Below are 21227 nucleotides of genomic sequence, written 5' to 3'. Positions count from 1 at the left end.
TGCACCAGCCCTGCTTACAAGAGCTACCCCCTAGCCTTTGTGTAAAGCTTGTAACCCTTGCAGGTGAGGTTCTCTTGTCCTGCAGGGGTTAGGATCCCCAGAGGGCAGCCTCCTCCCCAGAATGAGTACTCCAGTCCCTACTGCTGCCTGGCCACCATTCCTGCAGGTGGGATGCTCCGCTGCCATGGAGTGCTCGAAGTATCTTCTGAAACTTCATGAGGGAGAGGAAAAACCATTTTGCAAATATGAATAATGTGCAAAATCCCCACTGGCTGCTACAATGCTATTTCTGTAAATCCATTCAGTATATAGTGCAGTTCTAAAACCATTTCATTATCAGGTAACATTCCTAGCTGCTTGAGGTGATGTGCCAGAGTGTACCTAGCCTTGTGGTGATCGCAAGCAGCATCTAGAATGGTAATTTGCCAATTTGTGCTCTGTTGGAACCACTGTTAGGGGCTGAAGATGGCGTAGGTGGAAGAGACTCGTAAGAAGTGCTGTATTCCACTACCAGTGCAAGGATCCAGGTAGGTTAAATGACATACTGGCTGTGTAGCAAGAACTACACAAAACATATCCATTGTAGGAAGGTATGAAAACTTAAGCTAGCAAACACAGAAGAAGTTCCCCTCGGTAGAAGGGAAGCTCCCCTCCCAAGGAGGAAGTGGTTAAAGACAACAGTGCCTGGTAGTGCCTTGGATTTAAGTCTTAGCTGGGAGATCCTTCAGCTTCAGTTAGTACACCAGAAAGCTTCCATCAGCCGTAACTTCAGCTCTGAGATTTTGCACAAGAAGCTTGTGGTGTCAACCATCCAAGGAATTGTCATGTTTATCTTACCAGCTCTACAATGTAACGTTTTGCTAGGGCTTTCAGGGGCAAGGGTCACCACAGAGCAGAAGCAATTCAGTACTTTAAGGTGAAAACCTGAAGCAAGTTTCAGAGGGGAAGGCCCTCCAAGCCCCTCACCTTTGCAAAAGGCTGCCCTTCACAACTGAATAGAAGCTGGAGAGGGCTACTCTACAAGTGAGACTGTGCCCAAGCCAGCAGAGCCTAGGACTAAGGTGTATGGTGCTACAATGTCATCTTAACTCCCCATTGGCAGGGCACCAACACAGGAATGCCCCCAAATTAGCTTCAGCTGCCTTGCCTGACGGGCTGCAGCACAAAACACTTCATTTCAAACCCAGAAGGGTCACAGAGTACAACTTTTATTTCCATCATTTGAGGTGCACTTACAGGCAGGACACACACAAGAGTGGTAAAGTGCGCAGAAATGGAGACTAAGAATAAGCACAGGACAGCGGAGTGCAGGGATTGGGTACGGATGGATTTTACTCCGTTTCTGCTATCAGGGTTTTTTTTAAATAAGGAAGCTAAGAATGAGTCAGCTCCCCTTCTGCCTGCCCTATCAAACAAGTGGAAAACGGAGCAACACCACCCTGCTTTAGGGTACAGATTCTAACCTTCCCACTAGTAACCAGTGTTCAGGAGAAGGGATGAGTGTCCTGCCTCCCTCTGTGAGGGAGATGCTCCATTAGGCCCAGGGAAAATGGGAGACGAGACAGATAGTGCCCTCTCCCTGGAGCCTCAATGCTGAAGTTTAGCAAGATACTGCTTCCACACTGTATTTTGGGGTAATAGGTCCCAATTAACACACAATGGTTTTAAAACAGGTAAAACCATATGGGTCTGTCTCCATTAGCTGCACCTACAGGTTCACTTCCCCCCCTTATCATCACAAGGCTTGTTGCCTGGCACCGAAGGGGTCACAGCTTATTCCTTGCTCTAGGCACACAGCAGAACAATGCTGAGTGTTTTACAGTCAAAGGTTCACATTGGTGCTGCTGCCGCCACCACCTTTCGGGGGTTCCGTGCTTACATGGCAGTAACATTCACTGGAGCCGAACACTGCTGTGGAGGGCTGGTCGTTCTAGAGCTACTTTAGAAAAGGGCTAATACAAAAACTGATCTGAAGGCTAGGTGGCTTAATGGGTCACTTGTGCTCCATCCAGTGCAGATATCCACGGTGTCATTCCTAACCCGGACCTGGGCACTTTAAACTGTTTAAAAAGCAGCACTGAACAGGTAATTTTGGCTTAAATCAAGTGATGCGGTGTACTAGGGACACAGTAGACCATTCTAACCCAAGGGATGACTTCTGGATCAGACTGGGGGCAGACTCTGCTCTGGAGAGCTCCTGGGTGAGGACTGAAGTTCACTGGGAGCACTGGGTGGGGAAAAATAACATCTATCCGCCTGTGCTTGGCTTTAGCCAGCACTGGTTCCTACTCACTGGAGAACAATAAAACTCAAAATGAGGGTGGGGAGAGTGGGAAAGGTTCTCCCCAGGTATCCTCCCCTGCAGCTTCAGCCAGTTCACCTGTAGTAGAGGAAGCCTTCTCTAGGTGATGGTGGGGCACTGGGCCTCCCGTGATCCGCACGGAACTTCCAACTCTGCACACAATGGTAAGCTGCAACCTTTTCAATTTGTTTCTTGAAGTAACACATCCATAGACCAAGCCAAGATGCCTGAGTTCGTTTCCTTGTCCTAGTCAATGCCCATGAGAGCTGAGCTCTAAGAGTCCTTTGCTTTCCTCTCCTTTCTTGCTCTAGATGCCATAAAAGTGAAGAAGAGTCTGGGGGACAGAGTTCGCAGGTAAACAGCCAGGGAAGGCAGTAAGCCAGCTACGAGCACCTCCTTCTTCTTCTGCCCCACTGCATTAAGAACCACCTGAGCCACCTCTGCAGCTGTTCTGCCTTCAATGGTGTTCTTGTCCATAACTGTAAAGAGCAAAGGGAAATCGGTATGCAGGGCAGCAGGTAAGCACTCGTTTCTGAAGGGTTATTTCCCCAAGAAAGCTCAGCTCACATAGTGTTTTGTTGTCGGTGAGTCTCTTGCTTTTAAACCAATTTCAGGTGGGTTTGTTGGGAGCCCAAGTTTGGAGTGATGGCTAAGCTCAGGTCAGTAGATGGGGTCCTCCCAGATCCCAGGCCATTGCTCCACCACTGAAGCACGTGATCCACCAGAGGCATTAGTAGACATTTTAGTTCAGTTATGGATGGAGGCTCCAATGTTGAACGCTCTCACAAGTTTCACTTGCTGCCATTTGACTGCATAAATGCCAGGTGCACATTGACTGGCTGAAGTGAGGGAGAATATGGAGAGTTTCCATAGTCCCCAAAGGGGGCTGGAGCTATAGTTCAATAATCTGAATTCATTTCCCTCCTTCCCTCTCAACTAACTGTCTCCTTTCTATTGTATATTCTTTGTATCCCTGTAAGTAACAGAGACACAAGGTGGATGAGGTAATATTTTTTTTTAAATCAATAGAAGTTGGTCCAATAAAAGATATTACCTCATCCACCTTCTCTCTAATATCCTGGGACCGATATGGCTACAGCAACACTGTAAGAAACACTGTCAATTAAAACAACGAGGAATCTGGTGGCACCTTAAAGACTAACCGTTTTTTTGGGGCATAAGCTTTCCTGGGTAAAAAAAAACAAACACTTTGTCAGATGCCCAAATAAATCTGTTAGTCTTTCAGGTGCCACTGGACTCCTCGGATATAGACTAACACGGCTACCCCTCTGATACTGTCAATTAAGCTAGTTTCAAACAGGTGTGGAGTGCCACAGAATTGGCTTGTTAAAAATGCCAGCTCCTACATACCATTTAAAGCCCCTTGAGGTCCCTGTATAACCCCCAAATCGCAATTTATTCTTTGTGAGAGATCTCAACTTTTGTGCTACTCCTTGGAGACACCCCTACAGCCAGCATCCAAAGCCGTTCCCTGAGGCAAACCCCATCCCCCAAACTCCTGAGGCCGATGCAACCCTTTTGTAGAACTCTGTTAATGCAATCACTCTCTTGCCTGCAACATGGAGATCTGGCAAATTGCCGAGGCGGAGGCGTTGAGAGTAGTTTGTTAGCAGAGAAGTGATCTTGTTTCCTATGAGTACAGAAGGCCAATCCTCACCTCCATAGCGAGATCCATCTGCAGTTACAGCATTGACAGACAGATTTGTCTGAATATAGCCAGGGCTCACAACAGTCACATCGATTTCATACTGTTCCATCTCCGCTCGCAGACAGTCAAAAAAGGCCTGGGTGGCATGCTTGGAGGCTGCATCTGCAAAACACAACTTGGGCATGCAGTCAGGGAGCAGGAGCAGGGTTCAGGCTAATTTTTTCACCTGCAACCCCTCTGGCACTAGAGCACAGCACCATTTAACAGCACACTGCAACGCTGTATTGCTTTGTTACAAGAAGCGAAGATCAGCAACTCTTAATGGAAGTTAGAGGCATTTTCAAAAGGTCATTACTCAAGTTGGAAGCTGGCCAGGATGCAAGGCTTCATATCTGACTTGGGCAGAAGGCCCTAGAACAATTCTCACATCTGATAAGAGAGCTGGAGTTCAGCATAGAAGAGCAATTGAGGAAATACATGGTTGAGGCAGAGCAGAGCGGGAATATAATTCCCAATAGCAGGACAGCAGGGCCTGGTATGACAAGGCATAGAGCAGGCTCAGGGAGTGGCTTCTTTACTTAATTAAAAACCTGATCACACAACCAAGGTGGGAGCAGAGATAAGTCATACAACCTAGGGCAGGACTTGTTCACCTCTTTTCCATGCATCCCCCCACCTCAACTGAGCTGCTGCCCAAAGTCTCTCTTCCCAGTCCAACAGGAATACTCTAATCCTCCCCCAGCATGGAGTCTGCAAGACTAGATAATCAGCAACTCTTTTCTTCCCTACTCCACCCCACATTCAGGCTCTCATTAAGTCCTGTCACCTTTATGTGGTCTCTCAAATCCATATCCCCTTCATCATCCCAACTTCCAAAACCTAGGTCCATGCCTGGAGCATATTGTATCAGCTACCTCAGCTTCCACCTCTCATCTTGTTCTCCCCAAATCTAATCTATTCAAAACATCACCATTGTTATCTTCTTCTGCTGCTGCTCTGACCACATCACAACCCCTTCTTGAAATCCTTCACTGGCTTCCCCTCTCCTTCTAGATCAAGTTCAAGTTCCTCCCCTATCGGACTCTTTACAGTTCCACTCATTTCATCGTACAACCTGTCTCTGCATTCCTCCTTATTCTCTGTTCCCTCTTATCTCTCAGCTTTGTACCTGCTTTTCATCCTGCAGTCTATGCTTGAAATGGTCTCCAATTTCTCATGTTTCAAGCACTCTCCCTCTCTCCTTTCAAATCCCTATTTCCTTGAGGTCTCCTACACTAATTTTTTCACAGATTGCTCTTGTCTTGAGTCTGAAATATGTCCAAATTCGACTGCAGGCTCTTCATGCCAAAGACCTTATCTGCTTATGCATTTTTTGGTAAAGCAGTGTGCAATTTACTGTGCTCTTTAAGTAACAGGATACGCTTCTACGTTCCCAGGATCCTTATACCCAGGGAGAACTGTCACGCAGAAGCCAGGAAAAGAGCAAGGATAAACGGCAATACGATTATGGAACTAAATCCTAGTAACTAAAGTTTGCAGCGGTTCTCAGACACTAGCATGGATTGATGCCGTGAAGCTGTCAGGGTAAGGAAGGAGATCCTGGCCTGCCCTCCCCTGAGAATTTTAGACCAGAGCTTCAGTCTATGAAGTTTCTAAGACTTGTGTTCAAGGCTCCCCTCCCTTGAACACTTCTGACCACTGTGTCAGAGGGTTGAGCCCACACTGAAAATGTTCCACAGCACTTGCATTCCATGCATAGTGCCTCCTCCAAGGATGGGAGCAGTGGAAATAGCATCCAAATATTCAGCCCTCCACGCAAGTGCCCTGGACTCCTGTTCCCCATACTGCATACAGGTACTATACTTACATGCTGATCTGAAAGGAATGCTTATTTTGCCTTGAACGCTGCTGATCACCACAATGTGGCCTTGTTGTCTTTTGATCATGGAGGGCAGAAGAGCTAGAGAGAGGGGGGGAGACTCAGTCAGAAGAACAATAATTGCTGTTACTGCTACCCAGAATCAGTGTTTATAAGAGCAGTGCCACTACGAAACCTGGGGTCATCTAAGGTCTGCTGATCCAATTTAGGAGCAGGGTCAGGGGACACTAGTTAACATGATGCTCACATTAAAATGAAAGCCCCTCGTTAGGCCCCAGATTAAGCAATGCCAAGAAGGTCCATTCTCTCCCGGTTCTTCTCTTCCCCCTTCCCCCCAGCCCCCAAAATCTTCCAGCTCCACTTGCGACTGCAATACCAGAGGCACCCCTCCATCATGAACTATTCTACACACTCCTAATGACTCATGAACCATCCTCCTTGGAGTCAAAAGGGTGGTGTGCACCATGATTGTCACTTTAAACCCGAACACTAACTGCAGCTTCAGCTGGGATAGCAAACCTGGCTATTGCAGTCTGGCTGTGCTCTCTGGGCTTCTACCAGGGCAGAGGGGAGAACAAGGCATTCCTTGAAATGTTTACTGAGCTAGAATCAGAGGAGGTTTGAAGGGGAAGGTAGATAGACTTTACCAAATGTTTGTGCAGCATCGAACGCAGTATGCCCTGATCTTGACCACCAAGCACTACAATAACACACAGCGCCCCCTCTCCCCCCAGCATAAGGTCATGGATAAGAGTACGACAGATTCTAGTTAAGCCAAAGCAACTAAGCACAGGTCACAGAAGACAGGCTCTGCAGAGCCCATCTGAACTCTGGGCAATTTTAGGTAGAACTGGAGGGTTTACATTCTACAGCAAAAGTGGCAGGATGCACCAGGGAGCACCAGAAACGTTACAAGGGGAGGAGAGGCAAATCACTTCTGTGTAGAGAAAGAAATGCTATCAAGAAGGGTGTGCCTGTCTTTTTCTAACCCTCTATGGCTTGGCAGAAGGAAACTCCTCTTGGAAGTCATAAAAGGGGCTTTTGCTCTTGGTTTCAGTATTTCTAAACTTGTGTCAGGTAACCACTCCCAGATGGATCCCAGTTTTGCTGTCTACACAGAAACTTTTCCAAACCAGACTAAAACAAAATAGGGCTGTCACCAGGGATACACAAATAATATGGGTACGCAACAATTACAGAAGAAACTATCCTAGTGCAAGGGCCTCTGAGAATTGAGAGAGCAAAGACAGAGTTCAGGAGTTTTTTTCTGAAGAATATTAATAGGATTAAGAATGGGTGGCAACGGTAAGCAGTTAGAACAGCTGGAGAGGCAAGGACAAGGGGCAGGGGTAATCCCCATCTGAAGAACTAAGCAACAGCCCAGCCTGAATGCATGAGGAAGGGATAAGTGGTGTATACCTTTTGTGAATGCTATAGGACCAAAGTAGTTGGTTTCCATCACTTTTTTGTCCACATCCATCCCCGTGTCCAATATTGTGCCTCGGTAACTGATCCCTGCATTGTTGATCAGTATGTCCACATGACCCACACACTTCAGGATCTCTTCAGCAGCACTTACTACCGTTTTAGTATCAGAGAGGTCAAAGATCACAGTGAAAGGTTTGTGTATCTGTGAACAAACTACATGTTAGGAAAAGGCTTCTTCTGGGCTCCTGACCATCTGCCCATTCATTCCCATTTCTTAGGGAGAAGGTGCAAAGAAGAGGACTGTCCCTTCAAAACTGAGAAGGCAGGAGCACCCAACCTTTGTCCAATCATAGGCTGTAGTGGCTACTTGCAAGGAACCCACAATCATCAATAGAGCAAACTTCCATTTCCTTTGGTATGGACTAAAGAAACTACAGATCCCAGCATGCAATGTTCCATCTTGCTCCACAGGGCTTTCTGCTCAAATCTGAAGAACTGCATGCTGGGACCATGTCAATCTTAGATCACACACCCATAGCATGAAGCAGTGATACTTAGACTGAAGCTTGGTAAATGAAAGAATGAATTCATACTTCTGTGACTCTTTTGGGTAATGTTGATCCTTAAACACTGAGGTCTGAGTATTATTGGTATAGACGGTGCTGCCACTGGCCACATCTTAGAACTCTATGATCCTCACAACTGGGCCACCTCTTTATCTTCCCAGCACTGGAAATAACAAGGGTAATGAAATGGAGTGGCGTGGAGATCAATTTTCTACCTGTGATATCCTGTCAGGGACTGTCCCATGGAAGTCTATCGGGAAGAGTCCACTCTTTTTTCCTACCCACATCCTCCAAGCAGTCCCATCCTCAAACTACTGGGGATTTGAGCCGCAGTAAACTGGTAACACTTTACAAACATGGATCACCCTTCTGCATTAGGGAAGGGTTAGTGGCGACGTGAAGGGTGGAAGTAGCAAAGACAAAGAGCTATTTAATGAGGAAACTGGCCCAAGAGCACATCAGAAGATTCTTATGGTGCTTAGAGGTGTGGAAATAGATGTCAGAGTGCATGGAGGTACCATACACACATCCCTCCAGTTTGTTCTGCCCTGCTTGGGGGGGAATGTGTTGATAGGACAGAGAGAGATACAGTTAAGGGCCTCAATTCTACGTTGCTCCATTTCTGCACTTGGTGCAAGAACAAGGTGAAGGATCAAAAGGCAGCTTTAAGTCACCTTTGCATCTCCCTACGGCAGCTCTAAGTTGTGCCAACATGTAACAGCCCTCTGTGGGCTAATAAACGAGTACAGAATAGCTGGAGTGCACTGCACTTCGGCCTGCTCCCAACACCAGCTGCCAGGCAGGGAGTGAGCAAGTGCGATCCCCCTGGAATCTCTCTTGCACCAAAGTGTTACTACTTTGTTAGATAAAATAACTCTGATACAGTCAGAGTCCCAGCCTGTTATCCTGGGATTGTACCTGCACCGCTAAGAACCTTCAGTGGCCAGATACTACCCTTTTATCCAGCCAATTTTATAGGTAGAGATCAAAAACAAAACTGAAGTCAGTTAAGTTACTCTGCCAGGGGTACAGGTCTCCATCCTGCATGCACACACTTGGTTTGTTAGATCATGGATCATTTTTAAGATGGTTGACTCAAGAACATTTTCTGCAAGACAGGACACATCCCTAGATTATATTCCCATACATGCAGCATAAACTGCTGCTAATTGCAGCATTGCAACTTTCTCATTCAACAGGCAATTCTGCATATCCTGTAATGGCATGAACCGCAATCCCAGCACCAGGATGCAATAGCCCGTTCTCTCCCTATACTTACATTCTTTGCGTGATTGGCCTTGGCAGAGAGCTCCTGCACCAGGTCCTGTAGTCTCTCACCATTTCTGCCACAAAGCACCAGTCTGGAACCAGCTGCATGGAAAGCTTTTGCACATTCTTTGAAGGAAGGGGATAAAAGAAGAGCAGATGTTTTAATGCCAAAAACAGATTTCGTATCTACTTTATAGCTGGAGACATGCACTAAAGATCCCATTAGCATTGGTTGGAGGTGGCCATGTGGATCACGTGACCAAATCATCTCGCCAACAGAATCTTAAACTTATAGCAAGATGCATTTTCTTTATACCACATTTCTAATAGAAAAGCTTTTTATTTTTAAAGTAGCATCTTAATTTTTCATCTTTTGTCTGAAAAAGAAGGCTGCCTCAGAAGCATGAGTCCCAGCAGAAAGGCCTTGGAGTAAGAGAGAAGCTCTGTCTTTTAGAAACACTTGACCACTGTTAGGCAGTTGGTATGTCCTTCCATGCCCTTTGATCCTAACCTAATGAAGTAAGTCCCTTATTAATTACGCTGGACTGCTTTGTGATGACATGTAAGGGTGTGGAACAATACGTTGCCAAGGGTAATTAGATGTGTCAATATATAAATAGCCCCGGGAAAAAGATGGCATACGGTCTGCTTGGGGTTTTAATGCAGCAGAGCCTGTAAGAGAGGAAAACTGATTGCATAATGGGCGGAACTAAAATTTTAAAAGGGGATAAGAACTTTGGGCTGGGAGGCTCCCTTCTTGCTCCTTAGTTGAAAAGCAACAAGTAGCAAAGCGACTCCCAATAAACGTATGGTATTTAAATTGCAATACGCTACTTTGACTTCAAAGGTCTCTCCCAGGACACTGGTTCTGTCTCTCTTCCAAACAGGAAACATGATACCCCTCCCGCCCCCTCACACCCACTTGCAGCTCTTCAGTTCTGACTGGCTGAGATGGGCATCCAGTCTATTTTGACCATTCCGCTAGTGAGATTGCTGCTCCTCAAGGACAAATCAAAAAGGTAGGTAGGATACACAAGCTGTACAAGTGACAATGAGAAGTCACAAGACAGCAGAAAGGACATTGTAAGCCCAAGAAGCTTTTTTAAGGCAATTCTGGGAAGAAGAATTATAGAGCACATCCACCCAGGCAGCGCGTAAGTCTCCCACTGACAAAAGCTACCCGGTCACATACTTGATGGCTGTTCAAATGCACCACCTTTGCGTTTTTTAAAGTTCTTAGCTCCTATTGACAATAGTGGGGTGGGGTGTTTGAACTTAAAATTTGCCCACTTGGGATTTGTACCCAAAGGGGAGAGAAGCATGCATAGAATCATGCCCCCTAACTGTGGGCAGGAACAGACTGGGGAAAAGATAATCTGGAAGTACAAGAGGAGACGAGTCCAGATCACCAGCTCCAGAACATCTTATAGAAATGGTCTGTGTCACAGTTCTTGAGGTAACTGCACCTTTAAGTCCTTCGCATCCTCCTTGAGGTCACCCCACATAGGTCTCAGGCTTCTAGGGAGTCCCAAAACACTCTCCCTATAGATTGGGGATTTAGGCTGCAGTTTCTCTGGCAATCCTCTGCAATCCCCTCAGCAGGCCTGACTTTAGTTCAGTGCCTGCAGTCCTGTTCTCTGTGACAATGACAGGGTTAACCAGGGACCAGCCAGCTTTCATAAAGCAAAGTATTTATTCAGAACAGCAGCATTTCAGAGAAGACAAATCTTAAAACAATGAACAACTCATGTACACATGTCTAGCTTACCAAGGGTCACCCATCTTCCACACGGAGACCCTAGCAAGTTTTAAAAGATGCCAAGTCCTTTTGCAGGGCCTGTCCCTCACAGTCCCATGTAAGTTCTTGGATCAGATGTGAGTGGCCTCTCTGCCCCCCATGTCAAGAGCATCATGTGATAAGGGTTTCAGTTCTTTGTTTACTAGACCTCTTTAATCAGGTCAAAGCAGTCTATGCAATGTGAGGCTTCTCCAGACTTATTACCAACCTGGAGATTTGCATTAAATTGCCCCCCTCCTCCAATGATTTTAGTTCCTGTATAAAACTCCTGTAACTTTCCCATGAAGCCAGAATATAATCCCTAGCCCATACGAATACATCTAGCATTTATAAAGTTGACATAAGAATCTTTGAATTTTCCATGTATCTGTAGAATCTATCAGTCTGCTCTCCTGGCTTTCCCAGTATGTTAGGTGGGCAAAGGCCCCTGACAGCATAGGGTCTCTGCTACCAGTTATTCACTTCAATGAGCTCTCAAGTTTACATAAACAAACAATAGGGGCCTTTCTAGTAAGGGCTGAGGTATGGTATCCTACATGGAAGTGTGTAGCTGTGACTGGTTTGGATGTACAGCTATTCCCATTACCTCTCCAAGGTGCAAAGGCACAGAACCGTTCTGCTCCGTGCTGTTACATGCTCACAAGGGTGTGGCTCTGAACAAACATTTCCTCTTCACTCATAGCCCTCTGCACCCCAGCTTCCCGCCACCTTGCAGTGTGCTTGGAGACCCACCTTTCCCCAGGCCAGATGTAGCTCCTGTGATCACCACTACTGCATCCTGGAGGTAGGCTCGCATCCTCATTCGCTGCAGCAGCCTGAAGAGGGCGAAGAGCCCCACGCTGCCGAGAAGCAGTGGGACAATGGCTGTGAAGGTGAGATCCATGAGCTTCCCTCTGGGAATGTTCTTCCTAGAGCTACAAAATGAAAGCAAATGAGCATTTCACAGCCAGAAAAGCTAGGAAGAGATTGAAACCTGTTGGTAACCCTTTTTCCCTTTAGGATGTTGACCAGATTAAGACGCTAACATACACTTAACCCACTCTCTGCCTCCCACCCTGGCCCCTCTCCAGCACACAGGACCCAGTTTTCATGTGGACACATTCAGGGAAATGTCAAAATCCTGCACAAAATTGGTAGTATCATGTAAATGCCCATTTTAGACACTTAAATGCCAATTTGAACATCACAACAGGACATTTGGTTTTGGACATCTTAAAGTACCATGTTACAAAGTTAGGCTCAGAGATTCCATTTCCAACGGCCTCCTTTTCTCTCATTTTACATTTTTGTTCACTCTCTGCATTTGTTTTCTTGTGCATGACACAGTTGGACCACATGCTCCTTGGGCTGGGAAGTGTCTGCCCATCTATGGTACTATAAAAACATCTTAGATTTTTCTATAGTATTCATCACCACACTATCGAAATGCGGATCATAACAGACAAGTACCTATACATTATTCCAGGTGGATATAAGCCAATCCACTTTTGGGGTGGGGGGTCTCCTGAGCCCAGAAGTCTATGCAGCAGCCCTGCTTCTTGAGACCCTTGAGCCTGAGTCTACTGGCATGGGCCAGCCACGGGTTTTTCTTTAATGTGTAGACGTACCCACAGAGAACAAGAGGAGGCCATGATCTAGAGTTTGAGTGCAAAACTGGGAGGCAAGAGCCCTGGCACTGACCTTTGTGTTTGGAACAAGTTATGGCAGGGTAGATATTCAACTCCCATTTAGGCATCTAAGCTGTTTTCACTGGGAGCTGGCCACTTAATTGAGGTGCCTATAAGGGAGCTGAGCTATTCTGAAAATCTGGCCCTTCACCTCTTAGCCTCCATTTCCCCATATGTACAGTGGGGATAGAATACCTTTTAACCGGTTTTACAATGACTGTGATAACCACCCTAGTCTACAGGATATGGACAATTCCCATGTGTTATCTAAAGCAATTCTGCAGTGTCCAAGTTCACACTGATTAGAATTACCTACTGCACCAGGCTGTTGTGGGGATCAGTCATCTGATTTACTGACCAAAAAAATCAGCTGCTTTTTAAATTTCATTGAGCTATCCCCTTGTTTTTGCATTCTGAAAGAGCATAAATGAGTGCCTGACTCACCTTCTCTGTACACCTCACTTCTTATTCATCTCCTCTCTAAACTAGGCAGTTCTGTCTTTTTAATTCCCTCAGCTGGAAGCCTTTCTGTACCTCTACTCATTTTTGTTGCCCTTTTTTCTATTATTTCCATATTTATGCATGGGGAAACTGGACAAGTGACCTAATCTCCACCTCAAGATCACAGTGAACCAGATGCACAACCAGCAGCAGGACTTTGATTTTACAATTTCCAGGAAGAAAGAACTGGAGAAACAGGGGGGATACGAATAATCAGAGATACCTACCTGAATAGGAAGGCTTGCCAGCGACCAAGAGACTCTGAGGATGGAATTGGAATGGAATTCTATAAACAAGAATCCCAGGACAAAGAAAGCCCCAACTCAGTCAGGCTTGAGACCTCAGGACAGAGATCAGGGACAACATGGTTGATCTTAATTGTCTTGGAGATTAATAAGCATAGGAAAGAATTGCTAAAGTACCTCAGACCTAGATCACTAAACTCTGCTCCAATTTCAGGATCAACTTACAGGTTAAAAAAAAAAACAAAACACTCATTTCTTTGACTTGTAAAACTGAACAAGCTTAATATGGAAGTCACTGACACAGTAAATATGGAAGAGGAATACTAAGACGTCATGTTTACATAGGCTTTTGTTTAGGCTCACAAACACACTTTAGCCCTTTCTTTGTTGTATTATGTACCAAGTACATCTCATCTGCAGTGCTGGAACAAGTCAGCGCTTTGGAAAACATCACTATGGCATAAGAGTTGCAGCAGTGGCCAACAGTGAAATCATTAACAAGAGAATGAAAAAACACAACAACATGGATACCAGCAACTAACCCCATTCCTCACATGACTTGGGGTAAAAAGGCTTTGCAGAAGAAGGTGACTTGTGTATATGTGGTTCCCTATTGGCTGGTGAAAGCTCCCAGTGATCTGCCGTTTTCTTCACTTGTGGTTTTTGAGAATCCAATTAAAGCAAAAGGCAGCACCAATAGAAAATGGATAGGAAGTAAAAAACTACAAACCCTCTTGTAAACATCCGCGCCCAAGGAACAACCGTCTCGGATTCCATGGTCAACAGAGAAAATACCTTAGTCCACTCTGGGTCTCTTGGTGCTGGAGGACAGTTTGCCCCAAGTAAACACGGCACCAGGTTACTGTATTCCATTCGCCGTTCTACAGTCTATTTTTCTATGGGGAGAGCAAAGGTCCTTCATTCAATCAAGAACATCACCAGGGACCAACACCGCCAGTGGAATTTAAAACCATTAAGGAATTGCCCAGCAATGAATTATGGAAATAAGGACAGAATGGCATGGCCTGATGGCCCCACCATTCAGGACATTTTAGGATTGATTCAAGGAGGGAGCTACTCTCCTGGCCATCTGGGGTTGGAAACTCCAGGGAGGGTTTCGCTCACTAGTCACAGCTTGACTAGAAAACCCTGTCCTACCTTGCTTTCTGGTCAATATATGGAATAGCATGTGCTGTGGGGTATCAGAGGGAATCTGGACACTGCTTGATAGTCCCTAAATGCATAAAAGGGGTGGACAGAAGTAGCTCCTACTAGCTGCCACTTAGACTAACTTCCTGATGGAAAGGATTTCAGTGGTTCATGAAAGGCAAGAATACCTCTCACCTTGGGCACTACTGCAGCTCCCATTAAAGTCAACAGAATTCCCTTTTAATGGGAAATAGATCTAGCCCTTAGTTGTTGTGTCCAATCTCCCAGCAATGACCTGCTGTTGAGAGTTTAGATACAGATAGCGATTGACAGATAGTTTGGAGGCAGACCCAACCTGGAATGGATGGCCACAGAAACCAAGGAATTCAGTACAGGGTGTGCTCTCGTTTATTAAGCAGGGTCCTATCAGTTTCACTGAGCACAGCATCTTTGCTGACACAACAGGGTATCAGAATGTGCCCTGATCAGTTTTCTTGAGGTTTACTTGGTGGAGGGGTTGAAGGAATGAGTAGTTGTGAACTGGGGAAGGAATACAGGCTAGGGATCAACAAGGACTTTATCCACAGCACAAAATGTCCAGTTGTAATACTCAAAAGGTTGTGGGAAGAAGGTCAGAAGGCCTAAAACCTGATGAAATTTCAGAGTAACTAAAGGGATCTCAGGAAGAGATACGAGGAGGCAGCCCATATTATCAACCCTGCTGGTTAATTTAAGATACAATGGGCGTTCCCCAGACTTCCAGCTTCAAAGTTAAAGATCCCAGCATCACCATTCCAAGACTTGGATCCACTACCTTTTCCTGACAGCTAGAAGAAAGGTTTAAGATGACACCAAATTATCTGGAGAAGAGGGGACTCCAAGCTCATAACTGTTGCAAATCACTGATCATAACTCTCACGACCCCCAAAAGCACAGAAGAACATACAGTTTGCTGGGGAGGAGAAAGGAACTTGAACAGGAGGGTAAATAAAAACTGTAATGAATATAAACAAATACAAATTATTGGGAACTTGTCAAAAAGACTAAATAGTATAAAACAGATCACAGCCACACATGCAAATAATTTCCCCCCTCAAACCAAACCAAACAGAAGGTAGTAGAAGTCAGAAGGAGTGAAAGGGTCTGCCTATCAAGTACAAGAGAGCACTAAAGCCCCAAAGACAAGTTAACGTACCAAGGGGCTCTATGAAAAACCACAAACCTAAGACAGTTATATGGTGAAGAACTGTCTCTCATAATACCTATTCTCCTGTAACTCCAGCTTCCTAGGATCACGTTGTACTTTATGTGACAAATGGTAGCAACTGGGAGGGTATTTTTAGAAAGCGAAGGGTCTCATTTAAAAAATAAAACAAAAAGAGAGAAGAGCCCCTATGTAGGGGAGTGACTATGCTGGAAGAAGTGCAGCCCTGTACTGTGATAGCTACTGTCTTTGGTCTGAAGAAAGTACAATCTCCTACCTTTGAAAAGAGCTCCCTTGCCAGCAGTGGCTCTCTGTGATAGTGTCTCCCTCTGGTCTGGTGACATGGGGCAGACAGATCTAAATTGGGAAGTGGCAGGGGGCCAAGCAGCCACTTTCACTCCAACACTGGCAGGAAATTGCCAAGAACAGCCTCTAGCAACAGACCTCAGGAACACTGTCTGTGACCTTGGAGATGTGAGGGTCATTTAGGTTCCCTTGCTTATATAGATATAGAGAAGAATGAGAAATAAACAAAAAATAATCTTTGAAGAGAGAGCAGCTGAATTTCTTAAGCTGGTGCTGAAGGGGCTGAAGCGAACAGCTACCAGGAAGAATAATGAATTTTATGTACTTTGCAGGGGCAAGGAAAGACTCATGGATCAGCTGGGATCTCTGCAGAGTAGGAGCATGTTCGAAACGTAGTTCTGCTCTCCAGTGGAGTAGAGAACCTGAAACTGGATCTCACTACATTTAAAAAACAAAACCCTCCTTTCTCTCCATCCTTGAGATGTCCCAGTGTCTTAAGTGCTTGGCCCAGGGCTGTTTGTTTCATATCAGTTTATCTCTTTATTGAGCCAAACACTTTGGAGAGGAATTTAAATCACACCTCAGATAAGCTAAGACTTTAAAAAACTGCTATGGAAACATCACCTATTAAACTGTTACAATGATCTCATGAGGAGTGAACAGCAATTTTTAGTTGGTAACAAACTCAGAACTTCCATGTGACCACATGAGAGTTCTCTGCAAATGACAGACTGAGGCTCAAAGACTAATTCAGAATTTGATAAGAAAAACATATAGGTGTAACAGTGAAGTGATTAAATCCATGTTGTACCAAGGGGGCTTGGCCTTCCCCGCCCGCCCCTTGGTGGGCAAAGCCAGGACACCCATGCCAGTCCTGCCAGAAGCAGAGGGGCAGGACAGAAAGAATAAAAGGCAGTCCCTGCAGCTCAGTTGGGCTGGAACTGCTGGAGGAGACAGATGGCTCCTGCCAGGGACTGAGCCCAATGGAGACCTCTACAGCGATGAGGACCCAGAGAGCTGCCATTAGCAGTGTACCTCGGGGAATTGGAGGAGAACCCCGAACAACAGGTATACCATGAGGGGAGTATAGGAAGTAGCCCAGGGATACCAGATGTTAGTCCGGTTGTGGTGTTGCCTGAATCCAGGTCAGTGTTTGAGTCGGATCCCCACTGACCCAGTGGTGAAAACCTCCACCAATATTAAGGCCCTGGGCTGGGACCTGGTGCAATAGGGTGGGCCAGCATCCCCCTATCCCTTGCTGCCAACCCCACCCCTGGGGTGGCACCTCCCTACCTTAGGCCAACAGACTAACATTTGTCTGCTCTCTGGCAGAGCCAGGATTTCCGATTGTTTGGTGCTCAGGCCCTGCTTGAGGGGCCTAGAGGACCAGGGCCTAAGGGATGGTCTACACTACAGGAGGGGATCAATCTAAGTTACACAACTTCAGCTACGTGAATAACGTAGCTGAAGTCGACATACTTAGATCTACTTACTGCGGTGTGTCGACGGGAGACGCTCTCCCGTCGATTCCCCTGGCGCTTCTCGTTGATGTGGAATACCAGAGGCAACGCTAGAGCGATCAGCGGTCAATTTACATCAGACACAATAAATAGACCCCCGCTGGATCGATCGCTCCCCGTCGATCCGGCCGGTAGTGTAGACAAGCCCTTAGAATAGGGGTGGGCAACTTTTTGGCCCAAGGGCCACATCTGGGTATGGAAATTGTATGACGGGCCATGAATGCTCACGAAATTGGGGGTTGGGTTGGGAGGAGGTGAGGGCTCCGGCTGGGGGTGCAGGTCTGGGGTAGGGCCAGAAATGAGGAGTTCAGGGTGTGGGAGGGGACTGGGACCAAGGGGTTTGGAGGGCAGGAGGGGGATCAGGGCTGGGGCAGGGAGTTGGGGCACGGGAGGAGGTCAGGGTGCAGGCTCTGGGCGGCGCTTACCTCAAGCAGCTCCCGGAAGCAGTGGCATGTCCCCCCTGTGGCTCCTACACAGAGGTGCAGCCAGGCGGCTCTGCACTCTGCCCTGTCCGCAGGTGTTGCCCCTGTAGCTCCCATTGGTTGTGATTCCTGGCCAATGGGAACTGCGGGGGTGGCGCTTGGGGCGGGGCAGCGTGTGGAGCCCCCTGGTTGCCCCTACGCATAGGAATTGGAGTGGGGACATGCTGCTGCTTCTGGGAGCCACGGCACACATGGAGCAGGGCAAGCCCCCGACCCTGCTCCCTGGCGAGAGCCGCATTAAAACATCTGAAGGGCCGGATGTGGCCCCCGGGCCCATACTTTGCCCACCCCTGCCTTAGAAACTGCTATTTCCCCAGTAACCCTTGCCTTGCTAGGGACCCAAGTGAGGGGGCGTGGCTTCCCTTTGAGACTGACGGAGAAGGATGGCCATGCACTCCTACACATGTAAATAATTAACTTACCTAAAAACAGTAGTTTACACTTACATAACACTATTTGTTCCAAAGAACTCTAGACAATCAGCCGTAACTAAAACTTCTAAGGTGACACTCGGTGGCCATTCCACAGAACTCACCAACATGACACACAAATTGAAAACTTCTGTATCCAACTGAAAAGGCAGAGTGAATTTAGGAAGAAAGAATGCAATAACCCACGTTGGAATTTGGCCAGGATGTCATGGTTAACTCTCTTACTCTTACAAAGAGCGCCATGGATGCTCTAAGAGCCACAAATGGTAAGGATCTTGGTTTTTAATTTTGTTGTACATAGTGGAACACAATGGAAAGCAACAAATCAGTGGTTTCGGGCTTTTTGTTTTTAAATGGACATAGTTGTATTAGTTTGAGGCTTGAGTTTTTGCACCTTTATTTCGACAAGCTGCCCATCTTGTAGACATTACTACAAACCATATCTTAAGTCAAACAATACCTGTATTTCAACAGGAAATTTTACTGTGTTGTGTATGATTTGACATGTGGTCATTATACAATACAGTGATCTCCATGTCAGACAGGAAAAGAAATGAATGTTTTAAGCACTTGACATGACTGCCAGATTGGGAGTTCAGGACAGATCATTCTTAATCTCAGCAATTTTTTTAAGCCACTTTCACTTGATCATACAACTTTATTTCTAAATCCCCCTTTCTAAGCTCTCTGCTGAGGTGCTTGGGGAAGTGCACAAGTTCAAACACTGACAAGTATAGGAAAAAAAGATTCAAAAGCCAAGAAGAATATCTTACTACAAATTATTCTGTCAGACCAAACACCATCTGAAATATTTTGGGGAAATAAACCTATCTCCAATTTCACCCTCCTCCCCTGTTTTCTTTAAGTTATAATTAGTGAGTATAACAGCAGTGAAAGGTAGTGGCAGCTCTATTTCATATAGGCCATTGAACAGCCATCAGACAGCAATGACTTTTGGTCACTACTACTGTCTTGGGATGGATTTGAACTGGTAACCTAGAGGTCAAAATGTTCCTTATCCCACTACCCAAGAGTATAAGTTATTAACAGCTGTCTCTTGATAGTAATTTGACTTTGTACCCTCCTGTAGCTAAAGAACTGGTCACCACACACAATTCTTCATATCATAGATTGCAATTACATCTCAGAATTAAGCTTTTCAAATTTCACACTTAGTTACAGAACTAGCCCCTTTAATTGTCATAACTAAATTTAACTCAGCAAAGAAAAGCCAACAAAACTGGCCAGATCCACCTCCCTTCTCCAGTGGTGCCCCTGCAACTCACTAGTCTTCATGCCCACTCTCCCTTTCAGGTTCCAGACAACAGACCTTACCAGTCCCTTAGGCTACTTATCTTTATGCCCCTTTTCTCTAATCTCTCTGTACCATAATAATCACAGCAGAAGTCGTTCTACATCAGATCTACTAATGTCAAGCGGACCAGGGTTCCTCGGGGGGGAGTCACATGTTTGCCAGCCCAAGAAGCTGTTTTTGCAGCACGGCTGCAGGCGCCGCTCACTTCTAGGGCTACTTTCCCTGGAATGTCTCCGTTCCCTGCCCCTTCTCCCGAGCTCTCAGGTCCTATTACCAACCAGCGTGCAGGGAAGAGAAGCAACACCTAGAAGTTACACCCGAAGGGCTTGATCGCGTCTCCCTCTGCCCAAGGTCCTAGGGGTCGCGAGGCTGCAGCTGCAGCGCCGTGACCCTCAGCGGGACCCTTTGACGAGGCCTCCCCGCCCAGGCCCCGCGAGATGGGGTGGCTGGAGGGAGACAGCACCGTTGCTAGTGCCCATCTCCCGGCCGTGCACGAGGAGTCTCAGCCGGGCTCGCTCCGCCCCAAAGCCCACGGGGCTGGGTCCGCAGCCGGACCAGCCGCTCTCCAGAGCCGGGCTGCCCTTCCTTCCGTAGCCTCGGTACGGCCCGGTCCCCACACGGAGCCCTACCTGATCCCGGGGCCGGGGACACCCCACGACCCCCACCTTGCCCTGCGGGGGCGGGACCCCTCGCGCCCCACTTCCTACCCTACCTGCCGATCCCGGTCACCATGGCCACAGCCGGAAGTGGGCGGGATTCGTCGGCCGACCAATGAACGCGCTGCCCGCCCTTTCGCGTCACCAGGAGCGAGGCGGTTCCTTCGCTGCGGGTGCGCCGGCGTGAGGCGGATGTTGCCTGCTTCGGGCCGGAGCGGATGATTGAAGGAACGGACCAGCGGGTCCGTCTCACTTACCCTTCGGCCGGGAAACATAGGCTCCTCCATGGGGTTCCGCGAGGCAGAGAAATACACACCCACCCCCCGCACCGTGTCCAGGCTAAGCCGGTCCCCTTGCCTCGCTGGGGTCCCAAAGCTCGGGGCCTGCCCGTATATTACCTAGGCACAGGGCGGGGGCTGTGTCGGTGTTACAAGGTGCGAGGCTTGAAAATCACCGGGAAACGTGTTCTGGGATTTCCAGGGCAGCCCCTGGTAGCTGTGGGGGTTCCCTCCCAGCACGGCGAGCTGCGGTGCGCAGCTTCTGCCTAGGCCCACGGCCTGCGGTTCCTTCTCCTCCTCCTGCGGCCCCTCTGCGGCAGCCACGGGCCCTGGGGCCCTCCCGGGAGGAGGGGTGAAAAGCCTTGGCTCCAGAAAGAGTAGTGGTGCCTCCCCTAATGGAGGGAGGGAAATAATGGGGCACGTGGGAAAAGAGGAAAGAGAAGGGGGAGAAAGACAGCAATGACTTCAGAGGAGGAGTAAGCCTTGTGTCTGCCCCTGTTGCCCTAAATCACACCCGGACGAAAGGGGTAGCAGGACACCAGCCTTGCTTGCCCAGCCCCAA

The 21227-nt window shown here is 47.2% G+C and overlaps 1 protein-coding gene across 6 annotated transcripts; it reads right to left on the bottom strand.

Moving 5' to 3' along the window:
* Window positions 1-1186: 1186 nt before the first annotated feature.
* On the bottom strand, window positions 1187-20543 carry DHRS7B (dehydrogenase/reductase 7B). Of its 6 annotated transcripts, XM_034783787.1 has the most exons (8): window positions 15955-17438; window positions 14055-14220; window positions 11644-11825; window positions 9124-9239; window positions 7270-7480; window positions 5839-5931; window positions 3981-4133; window positions 1187-2781 (listed from the first exon to the last, which is right to left on the bottom strand). In XM_034783787.1, the coding sequence occupies exons 2-8, from the start codon at window positions 14195-14197 to the stop codon at window positions 2576-2578; spliced, it is 1104 nt and encodes a 367-aa protein (XP_034639678.1). In that variant the 5' UTR covers window positions 14198-14220; window positions 15955-17438; the 3' UTR covers window positions 1187-2575. The 6 variants fall into 6 exon arrangements, with proteins under 6 accessions (XP_034639678.1, XP_034639679.1, XP_034639682.1 ...); XM_034783788.1 differs by lacking the exons at window positions 14055-14220; window positions 15955-17438 and adding an exon at window positions 20444-20543; XM_034783791.1 differs by lacking the exons at window positions 14055-14220; window positions 15955-17438 and adding an exon at window positions 20361-20448.
* Window positions 20544-21227: the final 684 nt, after the last annotated feature.

This window comes from Trachemys scripta, chromosome 10 (assembly GCF_013100865.1).
Source record: "Trachemys scripta elegans isolate TJP31775 chromosome 10, CAS_Tse_1.0, whole genome shotgun sequence".
NCBI classification, from domain to species: domain Eukaryota; kingdom Metazoa; phylum Chordata; order Testudines; family Emydidae; genus Trachemys; species Trachemys scripta.
This window is presented reverse-complemented; position numbering and strand designations above follow the sequence as displayed.